This window comes from Gobius niger, assembly GCF_951799975.1.
Source record: "Gobius niger genome assembly, chromosome: 9".
NCBI lineage: Eukaryota > Metazoa > Chordata > Actinopteri > Gobiiformes > Gobiidae > Gobius > Gobius niger.
In genome coordinates this window covers 18,183,192-18,204,754 of record NC_136860.1, presented here as the reverse complement: position 1 = coordinate 18,204,754, position 21,563 = coordinate 18,183,192, and the positions used below count along the sequence as shown (strand labels likewise).

The window sequence follows — 21,563 nt, the reverse complement described above, 5'->3', positions numbered from 1 at the left end:
CACATCTGGAGATGGGTCCCAGAGCGCCGGCCGATGCTGGCAGCTCACTGCTCCTACAGGTCGCCCCAGCGGCATTAAGGATGGATCAAATGCAGAATTTCCCTATGGGGGAAATAGGTATATAAAGCAAAGTATAACTTAATTTAGGGTTAACTAACCACATCTTAACATTTGCATCTGTGTCTGTGGTTTCTAACTAGTTGTAGCTAGTGCTTTGTATGTGGCGTACTTTAGCAATTCTTAAAGTAAAGTGTAGAGGTTGATTTAGGAAAATTCTTTGAAACTTTGTAGACGCTACAGTTTTAAGAGATGACAAAAAATCATAAGAGACATGCAGTCAGCTGGTTACTACACACAAAAAAGCAACAGTTTCAAAAGTGCAATAGGCATGATCAACATTGAAGATAGTGTGTGATTTTGAAGGTTGAATTCACATGTAATCGTGCATGTTTACATACTTCGTTCTGATCGCGTATCAAACCACCAATGTCTTTTAGTTTAAAATATTTGATACTTACAGTTACACTGCACTTTTTGAGTACATTTCTTGTCATAAACTAGTTACATTTTAAAGTATTGTATTGCATTGTTTTAAAGTGCTGTTGTGTTATTACCTATGTATACATTACTGATGTTGTGACTGAACGGTCATGTAGACATGGTCCCAAAATGTAATCATAACACATGTCAAAGCTTTACATTGCATTCACTGCCAAGAGACGTATTACTTGGACTCGGTATTGCTACTCAAAGAATCATACTGTAACAGTAATCTGCGGTGGGGCCCTTCAACCACCTCGGATCACTCACACTCTTGCACACAGCAGTCACAGAGAAGTGGGCTTCTGTTGCGTCATTTACAGCTGTCTTAGATGGGAAATAACAAGAGCACAAATTTGCTTGTAAGATGCCTGAGTGCATTGCCTGTCATGGCATTGGTACAATAGGTTATTGTTGAACTAAAATACTAAACGGGTGGTTGTGCGTAAAAAAAAAAAAAACCTTCAAAGGCCACTGAACAACATGCGTGTGTGGAAGTGTCTAGATTTTAAGCTTCATTACCCTACACTTGGTTAAACCTATTCACAAGTAAACGAAGTGGCCTAGAAATTCAGTTGACAAAATGCATATGATTTAGCCTCTCCGTTGGCGCATATGAAGTCCCACGAGGGCGAGGCGTGGCCTTACCAAGGGGGAGGGTACAGGCAACATGCGGCTAAGTTTTCAAACTGCCCCAACCAAACAAAGTGGCAAGCCAAGCAGGAAGCAGGGAAAGTAACCTTGGAACCGGGAAACGCGGTGCACCGACTACAAACTTGAGTGCGTTTACGGGACAGACGGACTCCAGTTTGCGCACTCAGGTGATTGCACTTGTGCTAAAACGAGAGTACGGTGTTCAGCTTTGCCGTACTCATTGATTAATCAGATTTATTGTGAGAGCGCACAAAGCCGTGTGTGCTTTATCTGGAGCGCCCGCCCATTGGGCTTTCTGCGGAGCGATAGTGGGAGATTGATGATAGTCTCCGGGATTTGCCGCGGAGAGAGAGACGGAACGAGGCGCTGTGGACTGCTCTGATTTGCTCTCTCATCAGTAGAGGCTGGAGGGCGGCTCATAACGGGCTGACACCAAGATCTGCTCCCTCTAAAGTCTTGTCAGAGGCTTTAACTATCACAGACTTTGGCGCTGCTCGCTCTGCTCTGGAGGCTGCCTGGGAGAATCGCCTCCGCAGTCTCAGATGCGTAGTAAACGGGGAGGAGTGGGAGTGGGGTGGGTCGCCTAGACGCCCGGCTTCTTCCGTCCATCCCTGCGCGCACATCGTCAGTGATAAAAAAAAAAAAAAAAAGATAGGTGAGGGTGAACGCGAAGGGGAAAGGACGCACATTGTGGAGGTTTTTTTTCTTCCTTCTTCCTCTTTTCCACTCGCAGCTGGACGCACGAAAAGGAGAGTCGGACAGAGGCGGCGAAAACCTAATTTGACTTTCAAACACGAACCCCCTTATGCTCTGACTGCCTTTTTGTCGCGTGGGATTGTTCTCCTCCTTTCAGGATAAGCGGTTAACCACAGGACCGAGCTCAGAATCTTTGACAGACTATACAGAGATACAACGTCTTCTCCTCCTCGACATCCAAAAGGAAATACTACAAGTGATATCTGTGGGGCAATGGCAACCAGTGCGCTTCGGCTTCTCCTCGCTTGTGCCCTGCTTGGTAAGTAGCCTTAAGAGGGTACAAAAGCCTTATGGGGGGGATTCTTGCGCGCACCTGTGTGAGACTAGTTGGGGAAAGTGGCAGTCATAAGGTAGACAGAGGTGGAAGCAGGTTGCTTTGACAATCTATGGTGCGATATAGCAGATGCCATTGAACAGCTGTGCGCACCGTGAACTGGGTTAATGTCATATTTGGACTTGAGTCACAGATTAACACAATATGAGAGTGTAGCCCGTCTAGCTCAATCTGCCATTGTCAAACTACGCCGTCATGACTGGCACACCTGGGGGCACCTAACACACCCCCCCTCGATGTGAAATCATCCGGTTCCCTCCCTTAAATGAACTCATCATAAGTCACAGCGTCTCAAGTTTGGACACCTCGTTGTGATTGTGTATGAGGCACCGTTGCTGATTACTCACAGCTCCAAATAGTGCATCCTCCTGCTTGTCCCAAACAAACACCAGATGGCTTTTTTTTTTTCTCCCCCTCGCTCCCAGTTCCTGGATGGGACAGGCAGACAGCATTGCCAGAGGGAGAGAGGAGGAGGAGGAGGGGGAAGGAAGGGGGTGGGATGGGGGTGAAGGATGGTGGCACAGGGGGGGTGAAAGTGGTGGGAGTCCGTTGGAGAACCCCGCTTTGGCCAAGAGGATTACTGGCAGTCAGAGTGATAAGAAGGGATATTAAAAAATGTATTTAATTTGTGGCTTGGTCGTAAATGACAAATGGTTCTGAATGTGTGCTTTAGGGAGAAGTCAAGTTTAATCAAAAATTCTGCGCACTCAAAGTTGGACTTTTCTCTCAGTTATGGGGTCACGACAGTGATTTGCATATTTGATAGAGCATGTTTTTTCCTTAAACCTGAAGTCCTTCCTGATATCTTTCCTTGAGATTAGCCCGAAGATGTTCCTGGCTTCAGACTCCTTTTGGTTGCCCTAAATGTGTTACGTAGGTACGTTAAGCAGGTTAAAAAGCAATATTTTAGAGACCAATTACTATTGTTATTTCCCTGGGTAAGACACTTAACCCTCCTTGCCCCCAGAGTCTGTGTACCTGTCTATGAACACGAGTGTGAATGGGTGTATTGTTCCTATGAGTGCCCATTGGAGATAGTCCATTTTTTAATTACCATGTATTACTGTTATCGTAGCCTCCCCTCACTTGGGACAACACTGTCAATCCTCAAATGCATGTCTTCTTTTGGCAAGATCCTACTTGTCAGAGATGGAACCCAATGTTGGCAAATTTGTTGTTTTTCTGCTCTTACATAATAACTGTGAATCATACCGGTCTGATTCAGGTGTTGTGAAGTGATGTAATGGCGTCAGTGGCAATGCAAGAACATCATTTTATGGATTAAGTAACGCTATTTAAAAAAAGTCTTACGCCGCAGAACATTTAGGTTACCCTTATACTCCTGTGTGGAAATATTAGAGGCGCTTTCTGGCATCAAAGCAGAAATATAATGCGATATAGTGCTATTTTGAGAATGCATAGCCTATGTGCAGGAGAATTATTTGGTTTGCAATGTAATCATCTGTGTCATTTGGCGATGTGGATAAATGGTGGGGAATAGAAGGTGGGTGGCAGATGCAATAGTTATAATAGGATCAGTCTTAGTTAATGTTGGAGGTGGCACTTTTTGGGGCGTGCAGATCTCATATTGAAGTTATTATTTATGATGCTGCTGAATGTGCTCACGGTGCTGTGAGGGATGGTCGCCTATGTTATGGAGCATATAAAAAGAGTCGCCGAAAGCTATGAATGTTTATTAGTTTCGCAAATGTGATCTGAAACTGAAAATACTTATGGAGTGGGTTCTGATAGGAAAGGCTGGGTGATGTGTTTTGAAAAAAGTTTAGGTTCTACTGATACTGGGAAAAAAAAAACTTCAGATACCCTAGTGCAGGGGTGGCCAACCAGTCAGAGACCAAGAGCCGAAATTTTCAACCTTGATCCTGTGAAGAGCCACAAAGGCACCGACCATTAGCGAGATTCCGGGGCGGTGGTTTATTGTGATTAAATAGAATGTTTTATTTAATCACAATAAACTATAACTTTATGCCTTTTTCTTTCTTTTTTTTAATAATTGTGTTAGATTTAATGGTGTTACTCCTCAACAAGATTGAAATACATGTATATTAAATGACATTTTGTGCTTTCAGCTCTGACTGAGACAGAATTAGATTATTAATATTATTTAATTATTTTTTAATGCTGGGGTGTGTTTGTATATGGGGCCCTGCCCACTGAGCCCCCTTCTCTGATTCGCCCCTGGCATGTGCGCTCAGTGCCTGCAGCTTCGTCCTGACTGGACTGTGCAGAGAACGCACTCTAGGCTGCATAAAGTTCATGAACTTTAGTCAGGAGCCTCTGGAGGATCTGAGAGTCTGTTTTAAGTTGCATCTGTTACAGCTACTGTCACATGTGAAAGAAAAGTCATGACTTTGCGTATTTCCGCGTTACGATGTCGCGCGTCGCATCATATGCTACATAAGAGCTCCGCTTTTTTCCATTTCCTAATTTTGATCTTTTTCTGTGAATATGAGGCCAAATTACATCAAATAAAGAGTAGCTGATCAGAAACCTGAAAAGCACAGAAGCTAATCCTAGTGCCACGATCTGCCTGCCTGTTGTTTAACCTACATCCCGTTTTGACTGAGGCTGCACGGGCTCCTTTTACACGCCGCCTCGACAAGGAGAGAGATACGGACTCTCATTCATGTAGAGATGGAAACATGGTCTGTAGGACAATGGTTGGATTTTTGGTCAAAGACTGTTACAGTTTATGGGAAATATTTACCAATTATTTTGCAAAGAGCCGCATTGTATTAAACATCTCCAATCATGCAAAGAGCCGCACTCTGATTGGCCAAGAGCCGCATGCGGCTCGAGAGCCGCGGGTTGGCCACCCCTGCCCTAGTGTAAGGCGGAAGTGTGGCATGGCCTTGAACTTATGCCACATGCAAAAACAGCTGGAAAGTCCACAAAATGCTTTTATATCTTTCATTTCCACAAATTTGCTGTTTCACTGCAGTAAAAAGTACTATCCCTTCACCCCTTGCAGCACCCAAGGCCAATTCTAATTCCTTTTTATTGGGGTTAAACAAACACAAACATAGAGCACCATTGGCAGGCGGTGCAAATAATAACTCCTATTCACCTTATTCCGGAAGTTCGCATGGGTGCTGCCATGAATTGTGCCCGCCCCTTCAGTCGTATTAGTTTACATGGGTCTGGAGAAGTCAAGAGAAAATCAGTTTCTGCACAGACACAAAGCCATTTTGACTTGCTGGTACAAAAGAACATTGGACATTTTACACAAATCCATCTACTAAACATGTTTAAGCTGCGAACATTTTCACTCGTTCTCTGCGCTCTACCGGAACCGTAAATACAAGGAAAGTGCCGATCCATGGCAAAAAGAGGCAAAAGTGGGCGGGGCAGAATAAGGTGAACATGAGGCTCAAAATGGCCCCTGCCAGTGGTCACTTATATTTATTTGATTCTACCCAACCACAAAAGCCACACTCAAAGAACAGACTTTTTGTTCTTGCCCAAAGCCAGACACGTTGTAGGTTGAACCGACCAAACACATTGTTTGTTTATTCAATCATTTGTACAAATAAAAACCATCCATTGGTCCAAATAAAGTTCTTGCTTTCCAAAATAGAAGTGCCTATTCTCAAAACAATGACTCCAGTGAAAGTTGAATTCTTGTGTAGTTCTCCAGTACACATCTTCAATCAAGCTGGATTCTGGCTGTGTGTTAGAAAAGCGCATTCTTTCCATTGATTTACTTTTATTTTTAGTGATAAAATTTTCCTCTCCACCAGCGCAGAAGCTGGGGCTCATTGAATGGTGGAAACTAGTGTTATTTGAAAAAGAACCCAAAGTGCTCAAAGTGTCCCGTTCATTCAGCTACACAGTGACAGTATAATATGTGTGAGCTTGGCTGGTTTAACTGTGCAATGCCTGAGTGCTTTCCATTTACAGAGCTGAGAACTGAAGTGAGCCATCCCCCCAAGAAGCTAACCTTATCCAGTTTTTCCTATATCTGAAAACCAGGGATTGTGCGCATGCAAATGTCCAACAGCTTATGTTCAACTGTCAAGATGGCCACGTCACTTTGTCACATTTGTTGTAAGCTGATGTTTTATTTATATCCTTCCCAGCACTGCCAAATCTGTAACACAGGTGCGACTTCCACCCAATTACGGAACATGTTATGAATGCATTTGCACGAGATGAGTGTGGGACGCATATGGAGGATGTGGAGGTGCAGCGGGGGTTAAGGGAGACAGGTGGCAATAACTGTGAAAGATATGAATATTCAAAAGTATATGATATAAATGTATATTAACTTGGTACTAATGCAATTCTATATGGATGAACACAACTTTTTTTTTTTTTTATCATTGAGGCATTTGATTTTCCATTTCCAGAGAGGATAATGGAAAATTCTTGAATCATCCCTATTACCCAAAGTTGCTACTATACTCTTGGTACACCTTTACTACTGTGCTATTACTCTACACTTAGGCTGCAGAAATTATAAATAATATCGTGTAAGCAATCTGAGCTATCTCTTTTATAAGATGATGTGTTGTATTGCTGGTGATTAAGTAGAATTTAAACCCCATTTAATAACACTGTCCAACTTTGTACTGTCTTGTGTACAGATGGTACAAAGTCGAGCCTCTATAATTGGTCTAATCTAACAACAGGCAGCTATTTTTGAAAACTCATTTCCTTTGAAATCATACAATGACAGTGAACTCTTCTTTTTTTTTCCTCACACAAAACAGATTTTGAACAGTATATAGAGGAGCGACTCGTGACCACTTAGACGTGGAGTTGATTGCGTGAGACGTGCTGTTGAAGCTGCCACCTGTAAAGTGGCTTTTAGAGGAGGACTAGATTTTCTATTTCTGGCAAACACACTACATTGTAAGTGTTTAATTAGGCCTAAAGTGGGATATGAAACCGTAAAGTAAGTTAAGCCAGCTGCAAATATCTTGCATTTCTGCCACTAATTGCTGAGTAGGATGGTACTTATTACAGTGTAGCATCAAAGAGACAAGTTATTGTATTCTTGGACTACAAAACAAGTCAAATCACAATCACAATTTCATTTGACAGGTTGCACTAAGCAAATCGCTAACTGGAGTTATTGGGCACTCCAGCTCTTTTCAGGTGTTTGGTTCTTGGCTGGTCCTGGTTCTTTGTGAAGAGCCGGCTGTTATGGCTGTAACGGCTCTATATGTATTGCCAGTTTTTTTAAGAGATTGTGGAATGTCAGTAAACACTTTTTCTCATTTATGTTGTCAATATAGTAAAAAAATATGCCAAAATACTTTTCCTAATACATTTTTCTTTAAATGAAGCTAAAGCATTATAGATTGTAATTATTATTATTATTTGCTCCGCCTCATCCCGTCAGATCTCAGAAGCTAAGCAGGGACGGGCCAGGTCGGTACTTGGATGGGAGACCGTTTATGTATGTATGAATGTAATGAGTGAGTGAGTGAGTGAGTGAGTGAGTGAGTGAGTGAGTGAGTGAGTGAGTGAGTGAGTGAGTGAGTGAGTGAGTGAGTGAGTGAGTGAGTGAGTGAGTGAGTGAGTGAGTGAGTGAGTGAGTACTTGGTGGTCAGAGGGGCTGATGGCACAGACTGGCAGCCTTGCTTCTGTCAGTCTACCACAGGGCAGCTGTGGCAACAATAGTAGCTTACCACCACCGAGTATGGAGTGAATGAACAATGTAAAGCGTCTTTGAGTGTCCAGAAAAGCTCTATATAAAACCAATGCATTAATGTTATATAATTGATATATCATATTAATAAATAATATTCCATTGTATCAATATACAAGATATGTTTTGCTTAATTTTCTCTATGGAGAAAACAAATTGACCCTTGAGTTACTACTCCTCTGTCTTCATTACTTGTTGTTCTTCTATGCCTACTGTCAACAGAGCCCTTCTTTCTTGTTTCACAAGGAAAATATGTTTTAACCGTCCTCTGATCTGATCGCCCACATGGTGGACTCATTGAAAACCAAAATCCACTCTGATTGTGCCCATTTTTATTAGATCAGAGCTGGAGCAACCAAAGATTTGTCTCTCGTCTCTGTGTGAATTGACTCTTCTGATTCAAAACAATCAGCTCTAAAAGCCACATTTTAGCGCATTAACCACTACAAATTGATGCTATAATGTTCTGTAACATAATATCCCGTGTTTCCATGAAGTCTTGTATATAACATGCCCTGACCTCCACAAATATGTGCTTGATTCATAGATGAGTTTAACAGTTCCGATTTCAATGTTTCCTTCAAGATTCATGCTCCTGGATGTTTTAAAAAGTGCACGGTGAACTGAATTCTGATTTTTGATACATGTATGATCTTAAATAATGGGATTCACAAGCATCACCTACCACCCCCCCCCCCCCAAAAAAAAAAATAAATAAAAAATGTGCGGGGTGGTGCTAACTTGTGTGGTCAGACTTTCTGGTCATCCTGAATCAGCTGTTGCTACAGTGTGAATGCCTCCCATGTGTCAGTGAGCCCCAGCTGACACAGGCGAGAGTGCTGTCTAGACACAGGAATTTACTGTCATCCCTTTGCGCATTGTAGATTGGCTGTAGAGATACTGTATTTGGAGTTTACTCATGATATCAATAAACAAAATGGGTTTGAAATTTTGAAAAACACATGAAATCATATAGCTATATAGTATCATGGTAGCTGCTAGACTGTATTACCGCAGCAGTTTTGCAAAGAGCATTTTCTGTGAGAGCATGTTTAATCAATTTGCCCAGGCTTAAGGCTGGCACAACAAAGGCTTTATCTGATTTAACATTTGTTTAACCAGGCCCTCATTTAATACTGCCGTCGTCCCTGGTTTAGATTGGTTTAATATTGTCACATTTACACCTTTTCGCCTGTATTAGCCCTGGTTTAGTCTTGGTTTAGTTTTATTTCCATTCTGGTTTAGACCTGGTTTATTAAAAAGAAAGAAATAGGCTGCATAGACCTCTCCTTGTAAGAACTGCAATTTTGACAAAGAGAAACTGAAGATTTATTCTGAGATACAGTAGTATCTCCAGAACTGTGTAGAAGATATTTTTAACTCTCATTCTGTTCTGTCTTTTGTAAACGATTGTGGCTAATTATCTTTTGGAGAATACAATTGAAGAAATTTCTCATAGATGAAAATAGATGAAGTGTGTTCTGGAGGCTATGGAAAAAATGTGCTATTTACTCATTATTTTGTGTCTGTTGCCACCAAAAACACAAAACCTGCTTCTTGCAGTTAGTGGGTGAAAATATGGGCTTGCAGCTGTCGGTCTGTTGTATGTGCCTTTGTTGTTTGGTATCATTTGAAGTCACACGCTGGCTTGTTGGCATCACAGGTATTACTGTGTATACATTCGACACAATGGTTTTGAGTGAGAGCATTTTCTTTTAAATCTGAGCATTGAGTCAAGCAGCGTGAACTAAAACAAAAGAAAAAACGCCTTGCTTTCCCTGACTGGTGACTGATTGAGTTTTTGAACTCAATGAAAACAATCTCTTGTAAATAATTCGGTAAATTGTTAAGTATATTCATGTTCTACCTTCTATCTATATACTCAACTATTCTCAAAGCAGAAGTTGCTTCTTACTGTTTTTGCTTCAGTTTTCCTCAGAGTGCATTGCAACCCATTATAATAATATAAAATATAATCTTCTTTCTTTAAAGAAGTCTTAGAGTTTAAATCAAAATTGTGAGCCTGGTAAGCCAGCTTGTCGTGTACCTTTTATGATGCGTATATATGGTAAATCCCACGGTTGCCAGGCTACAGAATTGCTGCAACAAAGGCAAAGGCCACTAAAATAACATTTATTGACTTGGACAGTTTTATTTGAAGTAAAATAGATAGATAAATAAAAGCTTTTTTGTTTGTTTTGGTTTTAGAATGCAGAAGGACACTTCTGATTTCAGTGTAAATATCTGTCTGTGTTGCTTATAGTAATATCAGTTATTACGGTTAAGGTTAAGTTATACTTTATAAATCCCCGTAGGAAAATTCATTCTCCGCATTTGACCCATCCTCAATGCCGCTGAGGCGATCTGTAGGAGCAGTGAGTTGAAGCCAGGCTGATCGTCAGAAACACCTCGCCAGAGGATTAACCTATTGTACATGTTTTTAGTGGTAGTGGAAACCGGAGTACCTGGAGGAAACCTACGCAGACACGGGGAGAACAACAGAAAGATCCTTTCCCTGGTGGGAATCTAACCCGGACCTTCTAGTTGTGAAGCTAGACCCTCACCGCTGTGCTACCGTGCTGCCCAGTTAATACAGTTATTACACATTGTTCTCTCAATCTCATTTGACTCTTTGTTCTACTGCAAAGCAGGACATTATGTTATTACATTTCTCCAACTCCAACTTTTTTTTTTCTATCACACAGTGTCTCATTAACTATGGATCAGAAGTGGGATCACAGTGCACAAGAGCAAACATGTTTAGTGCTTGGGGGATAATGTTGCGTTATGTCGAGCTCACGGCTAAAGTCATGTCAAAGTAGTGTGTTTTTTTTTCTAGCCACAGGGCAAGTCATGCACCCTGTAATCCAGACTTTGCACTCAGTAGTGGAAGCTCGAACCAAACTACCACGACTCTGCTGCGTGACTGCTATTCTTACAAGGCAAAGATGACAAGGCAAGATTTAAGGAGTACATATTAAAAGACGCCGGGCGTATGTTGTATTTTTAAATCATGACTCAGCTCCTCCCGGGCGATGCGGATCAGAGTTGGATTTGACCCACGGTGCGTTGGAACACTCAGCGCTGCCGGTGTGAAGTTTTAGCAGAGTTCTTGGGGGAGACTTCCTGCCTGTCAGATCGAATCAGGGAAGTGTCTACAGCCTCAGTTAGCATCTGCTTTGTGTCTGGTGTCGGGCTGTAGCGGCAGTGGACAGTGCTGCTGGTTAAACATGTCGACTGTTCCTAAATAATCTCCAAGTGGCTTCCAGACTGCATCATGGGACTACTGACTTACGCCTTGATGATGGAAGATAATATGTAGTTTGAGGCACAACAAACTTCACTAGAACTTTACTTTACTACATCAGACGCCTTCTTATTGAGAGGTTAAATATAGTCCAGATGACTTCTATTGAAACCTTTTGTAGGGCTGCACAATTACTTCTTGCACCTCCTAGCATAGGCAGGTAACACCACAGTAAGAAATAAAAGCTTCTAACTAGGACTATAAAAAAAAAACTATAAAAAACAACTGAACGTCCACCTGCCGTCAGCGTTTTCCACACCTCTCCCTCCACCGCCCAGGGTTGGTCACATGACCAAACAGCCTCCCTCTTATCAGATGAGCTGCGTGTTGACGATAGCACACCAATCAAACACGAGCCAGTTTTCTGTGTTTGCTTTGTAAACTGCTGAAGAGGTTCTTTTAGGCTAATTTGTGTTCGTAAGCTTTGTATCTTCCCTTGTTAAACGCTACTCCTCCTTTTTCTTTTTTTTTTTCCTCCCAGCTCACGCCCCCCCCATGACCTCCCCCCCCCCCACACTCATTTCCAAACAATACCACAGCCCTAAAGCCGGCCCACCTCCTCTTCAAAGTGCGCTAATTGCAAACGGCCCTCCGGTTTGATCCCGGGAGCAGATATTGGCGTTCCCGGGAGCCAGGGTCCACCTATTTTAATATGTCTGTGTACCTATTTACAAGCACCTTCATAAGCCTCAACCAGCCCACCTCCTGGTCCCCCCTGAGAGATTTGGCCCACTCCTTGCTCTCGCCCTCTTTTAGTTTGAGAGATGATGATGACTGGATTTTACTCCTCCACGCGCACGCACAAAGCACCCCCGGAGCTCCACGCTGACGCCCTGCTGGGTCAGAGGCTGAACAGGCAGCCCAGTGCAACCCACACACTTGGAAGAGTATCTATGGTGACCGAAAATCTACAAGAGCTTCATATCCAGAGATGATAATATAAAGAATGTGTATTTTCACCCTCCAATGCCTTATATACTGTACCTTATGCTGATGAAGGTCCAGTGAGGAATTCAGTGGGATATGGTAAACAAGGAGAAGTATTTAAAGCAAATATTCAGCGACTTGACGCCCCTGACCATTGGCTGTTATGCAAAACTATTGTAAAGTAAAAAGAGCAATTTCTACCCTAATCTTTCAAAATGAACTTTGATCCGTTTATTTATGTAAATGTTGACCTTTTTATGTATTCAGTTTGAAGGTAGCTTTCCAAATATTGAACTATTTTAATACGTCGAGAACAGTGTTGTTTTTGTCAGCCCTCCAAACTTTTGTCTCGGTCTTCTCAACAAATGTCATTTCTAAAGGTGGTAGTTTTAGTCTAGTTTTACTTGACGAAAACTCAATAAGGTTTTAGTCAACTTTTAAATATTGAACATAAGTATTAGAAATTGGGATAAAGGCTGTACTAAGCTTTTGCCAGTCGGATTATACCACAATAGGCATACAGTAAGCCACTATTTAAGTAAGTAAGTAACTTGTTTACCATAATAAATCCTTTTCGTAGTCCCTTTGGGGTTAATACAAGTGCTAATGGGATGATTGGGGGGTCTTTCATCTCCCCCTGGTGTCTCTGGCCAGAAAACCACAATTGCAACTTCGCCACCACCACGTAGGAGTCACCAATGCACAGTAATGGAATCACGAAGAAGAAGCTAACAGGCTAAATCACTGGTCCATATGTCTCTTGCAAAAAATAAAAAAATAAATCCATCATAGTGGCACTGTATCTTCCTTTCTCTTCAAGCCCATATTAACATTGTGCTTGAATATGAAACATTAACACAGACCCACATGTAAAACTGATCATGTATTTGTTAACATCGTAAGTGTACTGTAATTTAAGTGCATTTTCTCAGTATGACTATCTGATCTTGTACACTTAAACTGTATTAGTGTTTGTGCGTCTAATCTCTTATGCTTACAGCCGCATATGCACGAGCAGCATGCCTTTATCTGTCTGAAAAAGGGAAAAATGACTGACAATGGCAAAAAAAAAAAAAAAATCTTTTGAAGCCAGCTAATTAATAGTTAATTACTTTCCTTTCCAATGCACAACTGATTGCTCAATGCCAGTCACACTACAGCTAACCCGGTATACAGAAAGCAGATACAGCTGTCTGGCTTAATTGCGCACAAACGCAAGACAGATAATGGCCGACTATAGCGTGATATTTTAACAGCCCTTCAGTCTTCTGCGACGATTAATGCCATGTGTTTAGCTGTTTGTGACGGGATATTAAAAAGTTGCTTCCGTTGATGTGCGTCAAGTAAAAGTTTGTTTGAGCTGCTTTGTCATATAGACCGGGGGGTTGGGGGAACAATGAGACAGGATGGGGTGACCGAGTGAGTTGGGGGAGGGGAGTTTAGCGGGGGTAGCAGGTGTCCATAAAGAGTTAATGGGTTGGCGAAAGAGGAAGGCTGGCTTTAATGTACTGGAAGTGTCTGTTTCGTGCATACGCTGAGTGGTTGGCCTTTGTCCACTGACTGTACTGACCTCCTGTCATACATTATTGAAATACGCAGTTGTGGGGGTAAGAAAGCAGCGCCTTAAAGATTTATGGTCGGTAACACAGCCAAAACAGTCCCTGTAAAGTGTAAATATAAATCTGTAAGCTTTTGGCAGGCAAGGTCATCTCTGGACATTGAGATAAGTTATAGAGGGCTCAAGGCTGGCTTCATGGACAAAGGATACACAGAAGTAAAAGCCAGTGATGATTTTTTTGGATTTTCTCTTTTGGAAACTTTTGGAATATTGGTATTTTCTGCCACCGTATGTTCCCTGCGTTACCTCCTACCAGAGATTTGCACTTGATAACTATACAGTTGAGCTTATTGTCAAATCTTCCACATACAGAGAGTTGAAATTGTGTCACCCCTTGTGCAAAACACTGTATAAAGCGCAATATCGAAAACAGTCGGAATAAAAAAGTTCATTTAAAAAAAGGGAAGCGTCATGCCTTGGTGTTTACCCCTCTTTAATTAACGTTACAACTTGAATAATTTTGTTTGTCTGTCTCCAACTGCTATGTCTAATCCAATTGTGCTTTCTAAGATGAGATATAATCATCATGTTTATATGCTTGTTTTTGTTGTCGCTCCACTGATAGCAAAACACTTCATGTGAGAAAGTAGCCTTGATCTGGGGAGGGAAGAAATGAAATCTGATTACATTTGAGATTGCCATTGTATGAAAAATGTAAAGTTAATGGATCTTTTCTAATGGTGGAGAGAATTCAAACTGGATGCTCATCGTGCGTTTCGAATGATCGCTCAAGATGAAACAATGGAGCGCAAAAAAGCTGTTGTTTCTGGTGTAAGATGTTTTTTTGGATGGAAAAGCAGCGTTGGAGTGTAGGAGGGTGACTTCTCGGATAAGATTAGGATCTGGTCTATCTTCCTGACACTATCGAGAAAAGCTTTTGGCACCTGGAGAAGGGAAATATGAATCAACCAATCACATGCTGCGCTCCGTTACACATAGACACAAATGTACCGAATGCTATGAATCAGCCTTGAAACCCCCACCCCCACCTCCATCACCTCTGTCCGCCGTCTGTTAATGAGCCATGGTGCAGGTGGGGCCATCATTGGCTGCCGCGGCTGCCCGGGGGGTCCATAAATTAGGATGATGTGGCGTGCGGAGAGCAAAGTAGCATGACCAAGGTGTGACAGAAGATGGGGGGTTGGAGTTCAAAGCTCTAGACGTAAATCATACAAAGTTGGGACTTGTGTTTCACCGTCGGGAGGCTCGGCCACCTAAGGACCACTTGGTGCAAGGGTTAAGGAACGGAGGCAATAAGGGCAATGTCTCAGAATAACAGGACTGGACATGGTGGACTCTGGTTTCATTCGTTTATTAAAGCAAGGCAACAGAAAAATCAAGTTACGCTATGGCATTGTTACTCAATAAGGAGCATTTACCCCTGAATGAGACTGCAGCTGCCGAGCATGGCTGTTATGATCATTACGAGATTCATACTGTTTAGGAGACGTCATGATTCACCCTTTCAAAGTGCTTTTATGCCTTTACATGGCCTGTTGTTATTATAAGAACATTTTCAAACACTTGACTCGCAGCTCGTCTGACACGGTTTGGACTTTCCCCAAATGACTTCCAACAGCTGTGTGTGCTACCGAAAGACACGGAGAACAGCCTTTTGTCTTTGTGGATTCCATATTTGAAACCCCTGTCTCAGAGTCTGCATGGAGGCGATTGTTTCATCATCCCGTCTTCTTTCCCTGGCTGCTTTTATTCCATTATTAAGCCCATAAAAGGACAGTTGACTCTTTGATCTCTTTATAGCCACTAAATTCACCTACACTTACAATGCCTCCACTTCTCCAACAGGGATGACATTATGTTTTGCGTTGACACACTGCATCTACTCCAATGTCCCCTGGCTGTAAATGGCAAATTGTGCATGCTCTTCCCCTTATTAGAGAGGCGTGGGTGTAATGACCAGTTGTTTTAGACCCATGTCAGCTGTTGGAGTGGCCTGCTGCTCTGTAACACAAGTTGAAAGCCTGTTCTTTTCTTTTCTTTTTTTTCTTCTTTCCTGCATGTCTATCAAGCTATCACACACACAAAAAAGACCCACCTGTTTCTCCAGCCGGATGTTTTCTTCCCGCTCGGGGCGCGGGAAAATAATCCAGCCCTGTAAATAGGAAATGCAGTGTGCTCACCTCAATCTGTCTCCAAAACATTCAATCCAGGAGCACCATAGATTTCTGATAGAATATGATGAGAGGTCAAAGGTTGCTAATGACGATGTGGCCCAGTTGCATTCAGCATCGAGAGTCAGAGGATAATTATCACTGCAGGAAGGAGAGAGAGATGTTGGTGTCTAAAAAAAAATTCAAGTGAAAAGGACGGATAAGGCTTGTAATTCTTGATGCAACTCAGAAACCTGTCAATCAGAGATCACAGGAGCAGAGGAAAGCGCTGGAGGGGAAATGTGGGGAGCCTGTTCACTTCATTACAAGCGGTTATGCCATGTACAATCACTGACCTTTACAGAGTTTTCAATTTTGTATCATAGCGAAAGTGGCACTGCTATTAAATTGACTATTTGGATACAGAAGATGAATAGCATTAAGAATCCGGCAATAAGCTATGACATAGTTTTTACCTTGTGGGTGTTCCCTTAAGAGATCGGAACATTGAATCCTCTACCTCCATCCAAGCTTTTCCTTTCCTTTTCCTCCTCTTTCCTTTGCATCCACTTTTCTCATACCAACTCATTTCATAGCCTCTTTTACATATTTTAGCCTTCGCTATTCATGTCCAAATCATTTCAGTCAGGCTGGTTCAAACTGTTATATGTTATCTTAGTAGTAGTCATTTCTGCATTTTTTTACACAGTTTTGACAAACTCCCATACACTTATCAGATTTGGGGCCCTAATTCTGTAATACAGGATATATTTGAAAGGGTGAATTAGGTGCCCAAATAGCATATTTTATTTTCTAGCTTGCTATTTAGAACCTGTCTTGATAAATGATCCCCTTAATGTGATATATTAGCTTCTAGTCTTGGGTTATTTTAAGTGAAGATTTAAAGCAATACTAAGTGACTTGTTTACCATAATATATCCTTTTCATATTCCCTCTGGGGGTAATACAAGTGTTAATGGGATGATTGGGGGGTCTTTCATCTCCCCCTGGTGTCTCTGGCCAGAAAACCACACTTGCAGCTTTCCCTGCCCCGACCCGGAGGCCCCAATACACACTAATGGAATCGCAAAGAAGAAGCTAACAGGCTAACTGCGGGCTAGCGCCACATTAGCAGTATTTACAGCCAAGTTTGAGTGAAAAAAAAATATCTCCATTGTCTAATTGGATGTACAATATCTCTCTTTCACTTTGTCTTTTCTGTCAGCGTAGTATTTTCTCTTACGGACAATTAATGAGTAAAAAACGTAACATGCTACAACACCTGCAGTGGCACGTATGGCCTCTAGGGGCATGAGTTACTTACTGCTTTATGTGTGTGATCTTATAGAACATTGTCCTCTGCCGTTCTCTGCCACTAGAGAAACAGTAGTTTCTACAACTAGTAGTTGTTTTTGCTTCTCCTTTTTCTGTTTTATTATTCCATACAAATGTAGGACTATTGCACAGCACTTATGCTGTAACGCAGGTGCATTTTGAGGATTACTTTCCAACAGAATTGTCCAAGATTGTAATAATACCATTGAAATGGTTAATCCTGTCCTCCTCCTCCAAAAGTCTTGCTTTCATCTGCATCCCCCCAGTTTTCCCTAATCATGGATTCTCTCTGTCTTCCTCTGTCTGTCTGCTATGATGTCAAAATGGCTGAAGCTGTTTCAAGACACAAAAAACATAAGTAAGGCTAGTGTTTAACCAGTGCTTTTAATGCTGTATCAAATCTTCATGTAGCGCATTAGGCAGGCGTAGACTTGAGAATTTACTTAGTTGGTCCTCTTCCCCCTAAGGCACCAGTCTTCCCCCATCTCTTCTGTTTTTCACTTTACTCTCCTCAGACTACCTCCTTCTGAGCGTCTTCACAGATTTTCACATCTGTGGGAGAAGTCTGAACCTCCCCGGGGGACTTGGGACATTGACTGGGCCCATTTTTTTTTTTTTTTTTTTGCAGCTCGTTCATAATTTATTAATATTTCTAAGGCTGAACTTAACTTCTGTTCTAACTTCATCTCAAAGTTTTGCAAAAGAACTATTTTGGCCCAAATTTAATCTTGCTATGGTTTCAAGACGCATGGATAATAAATGTTTTATGGGTAAAATATTGCAGTTTGCTTCTAAGAACTTGATGTTATAGCAGCTGCAATGACTCACCAAATATAAACTTTGTATGGAGCTTGGATAACCTTGCAAAATATTTCTACCTTGCACTGCACCTTGCTTCTTAAACATTGTAAAACGGGTCTCTCATTCTGTATATTTACTTTATATCTCATCTGGACTGAGATAAACAGCTCATATCCATATGCTGCCCATATGCAAAGTTTTTACACTTTTGAGAGAACACCAAAGCCCTGCCCAGCTCAGAATAATGCATCTATAGGGACAGAGATGAAAGTATTTTTCTTCAGATGAAAAACACTTTCTAAACCATTAATAAAAGTGATTCAAATGTTCCAAATATCTCCTAGCAACGAATGAAAGAAGGCTATAAGGGCAGATATGTTATTGAATAAAAGTTAAACAATAAAGGTCAAGCTAAGGTTAGTGTTAGGAACAGGAATATGGCTCAAGTTTAAGGGATATTTCAGGATTTTTGACACAGGGCCTCATTTCCTAGTTATCCAGAGTGTTTTTTTGTTGCTTTTGTTTTTTAATTCATGCAGTCCTTATATTTGAAGAGTTAAGTGCTAGGCTAGCACATGTCTATGGTAACTAGTAGCCTGCATTAAGGAACAGTCTGACCCAAGCACAGTGCACCTGAGGCAAATCACTTATAATACTATCGATATAAATGTCTGTGATGACTGAATAATTTTTGAAATATAGCCATTTTGCATTTAAAAGAACTTATATTTGAGCAGCATCAGCTTCCTGGTTGTAAGCCAAGCAGCGGCGGAGTGATCTGCTAGGTTACCGGATATACCGTAGTGACAATTTTTTGACTACACGTGGAATTCACAAAGGAGCTTTCTACAAATCAACGTTTGGAGGACTACCCAATGATTTTGAAGAGGTTTTTAATGCAGGCTACTAGTTACCATAGACATGCACTAGCCTAACACTAGCCTAGCACTAGCGTAGCACCACTAAACTCTTCAAATATAAGGACTGCGTGAATCAAAAAATCTCCAGAAAGCAACAACACTCTGGATAACTAGGAAATGAGGCCCTATGTCAAAAATCCTGAAATATCCCTTTAAATTTTTAAGAAAAGGGTTAGTCATATTTTCCTACTATCAGACCTATCGATCAAAAATAACTTTTGGTTAACAGTCACCAACCAGCCAATGAGAAGTTGCCATCTGTCCTGGGAGCTGGTTACATCAGCAAGATTTTCTTAAGCACAAAAATGTGGTTAGAAATAGAACAGTGTCCTCCAAGCTTAAAATCCATCACCTGAGCGCGTTTATCACAGCGTCATAGATTTGCTAGCATGCTGTTACTTGAATGTGAAAGCTAGTTTTCTTTGTTTTATAATGTGTAATTTCCTCTCCTTCCTGAAGAGAGTGCTTCCATGTAATTGCCATGTTAGATGACACACATGAATGTTCCTTCTACTGTATAACAACAATACTTTATTAATAATGCAAAATAAGCTATGCATATTTGAGGCTTCTCTTACTCACTTTGGTTTCTCTTCCTTCGTTGGACAACCTAATCTATGTAATTGGAGAATGTGTTTTGCTAAGTCTTTTAGGAGTAAGATAACGCCCAGAGTGTTTTATGGAATACTAAATCTGTTGTGAATAATGAGTGAAAATTGAAGGCAGCGGATATTATTTCAAAATGTAGGGTTGGCGACATAGACTTATTTTACAATTCAAACAATGGGAGCGACTAGTGACTCTGTCCAATGCATTATTCATCGGCCACCTCTGAATACAGCCTCATTAACACCAAAGATTCTCTCTACCCCTGTTGTAATTTGACATGTAAGTGAAATAACTCCCTGATTTCCATCTTTAATTCAGCTTTCCGCTTGACTTAATGGGGTGATAGCTGCACGCGGAAGCACAATAGTGTCAGGGAGTCGAAAGGAGGGTATGCTCGAGATGTTCCGTGAGCCGAGATTGCGAGCCGAAATGTCACACTTTTGTCGAAACCCATTGACACGTTTCTATTGAAGAAGGTCTCCACACACAGTGATGAATTAAAACGCGGCGCCTTTTAATGACATCATTCATCTGCTCATAATGGATTCATCTGCTGATTGATTTCTGGGGTAATCACTTGTGTTAAAGCAGCAGTTGGTTAAAAACAAAAAAATAGCTGAATTTGAGCTTGTATCAAGAACAATATAGAAACTGGCTTCCTATTGCTGCAGCTAAAAAGTCCCCGTTGTATAATTTGGCAACTTTCAATGAAGCTGTGTTTTTCAGTCAAGGCGTCATCTGATTGGACAGGGGAGGGCTCATGTGACGTACCCATACTGCATAGTTTCAATTTTACAAAGAAAGGCAAGCTTCTTTGGCTTCTGCTTGCTTAATTCAATAAACCCAACAGTCCATGAATGCCAATCAGTATGGCACAAGAGTTTGCATTAGATTTTCTTTTTTTCTTTTGACATCTCTCTTTTTGGGTTTGCCATAATCAGCCATCTGCCTTATAGTCAATACAGTCTCGCCAAAGACTTTCTACAGCTCTATACGCTTGATAGCTCAGATTTTAGATGCATTTTCTGTTTGTTCTAAAGATGCAATTTGCCAACAGTTGGGTCAATATTGTGAAGTATAAGGCCTAAAATCAAGTCATTTTCCGTCTTGACAACTGAGTTTCCTTGGTGAACCTAAGTCATATTTTACACAAGTTGTTTTGAAGCATAAGCAGCTCTCTGATGCTCTTGTTGTGTAAAGAAGCTTGCCAGGTAAAAAAGGATGGAGATCCCTGGTTTATGCCAACTGCCCTCCCAGACGGCAATTAATATTTCAGCCGGGCTCCAAACTAGCAACACTTGGACGGTGTTTTCGTACCTGGGTCATCTGTGCTCAGCCTTATGTCCATTAGTTTATTGTGTGTGTGTGTGTGTGTGTGTGTGTGTGTGGAGGTGGATGGGGTGAATATGGATGTGACAATGTGTTTGTTTATGTGGGAGGAGGAGGGTGTGAGTGAGTGGGTGTGAGGGGATGTTTCTAAAATCTGTAAAGCACTTTGAAATTAATATATGAAATTATTCAATGATAAAGATTGATAGATTGTAGTATGCGGGTGTTTTGACTGTATTTCAATGGCTAAACTACTGAGAAACAAACAAAAAAGTCTGCAACTTGGGCTCTTTTTGGAATCCAAGTTGAAGACTCTGCTTTGTTTATTACGCCTACCAGGTCGTCAAAGCACTTTTCTCCCTAAACTGAAATGTATTTGCGCTATATTCATCAACCTAATAAGCAATTATATGACATGGGCCCTTTACACAATCCCGCAGCTGAGCAAAAGGTGCAGGTTTCTGTTCCTTAATGAATCAAGTTATTACATCCGCAATTAGCGAGTGAAAAAATGCCAGGCTAAATGTGACCAAGGTGATTTGCTCTGTTTTCCCCTGTCAAATTAACATGAATATTGATGTTGTTTTGCCGGGATTCTTATGGATACTTTGTGTGTCCAGGACTGCCGCTGTTTGCAAAAGTATC

The 21,563-nt window shown here is 41.4% G+C and overlaps 1 protein-coding gene across 1 annotated transcript in view; it reads left to right on the top strand.

Moving 5' to 3' along the window:
- The first annotated feature begins 1,272 nt into the window (after nt 1-1,272).
- Nucleotides 1,273-21,563, top strand: part of igsf3 (immunoglobulin superfamily, member 3) — a 110,086-nt gene continuing 89,795 nt past the window's right edge. The window contains exon 1 of the mRNA XM_079563566.1: nt 1,273-2,209. Coding sequence (XP_079419692.1) covers nt 2,164-2,209 — 46 coding nt within the window. The 5' untranslated portion in view covers nt 1,273-2,163. The remainder of the gene's footprint in view (nt 2,210-21,563) is intronic.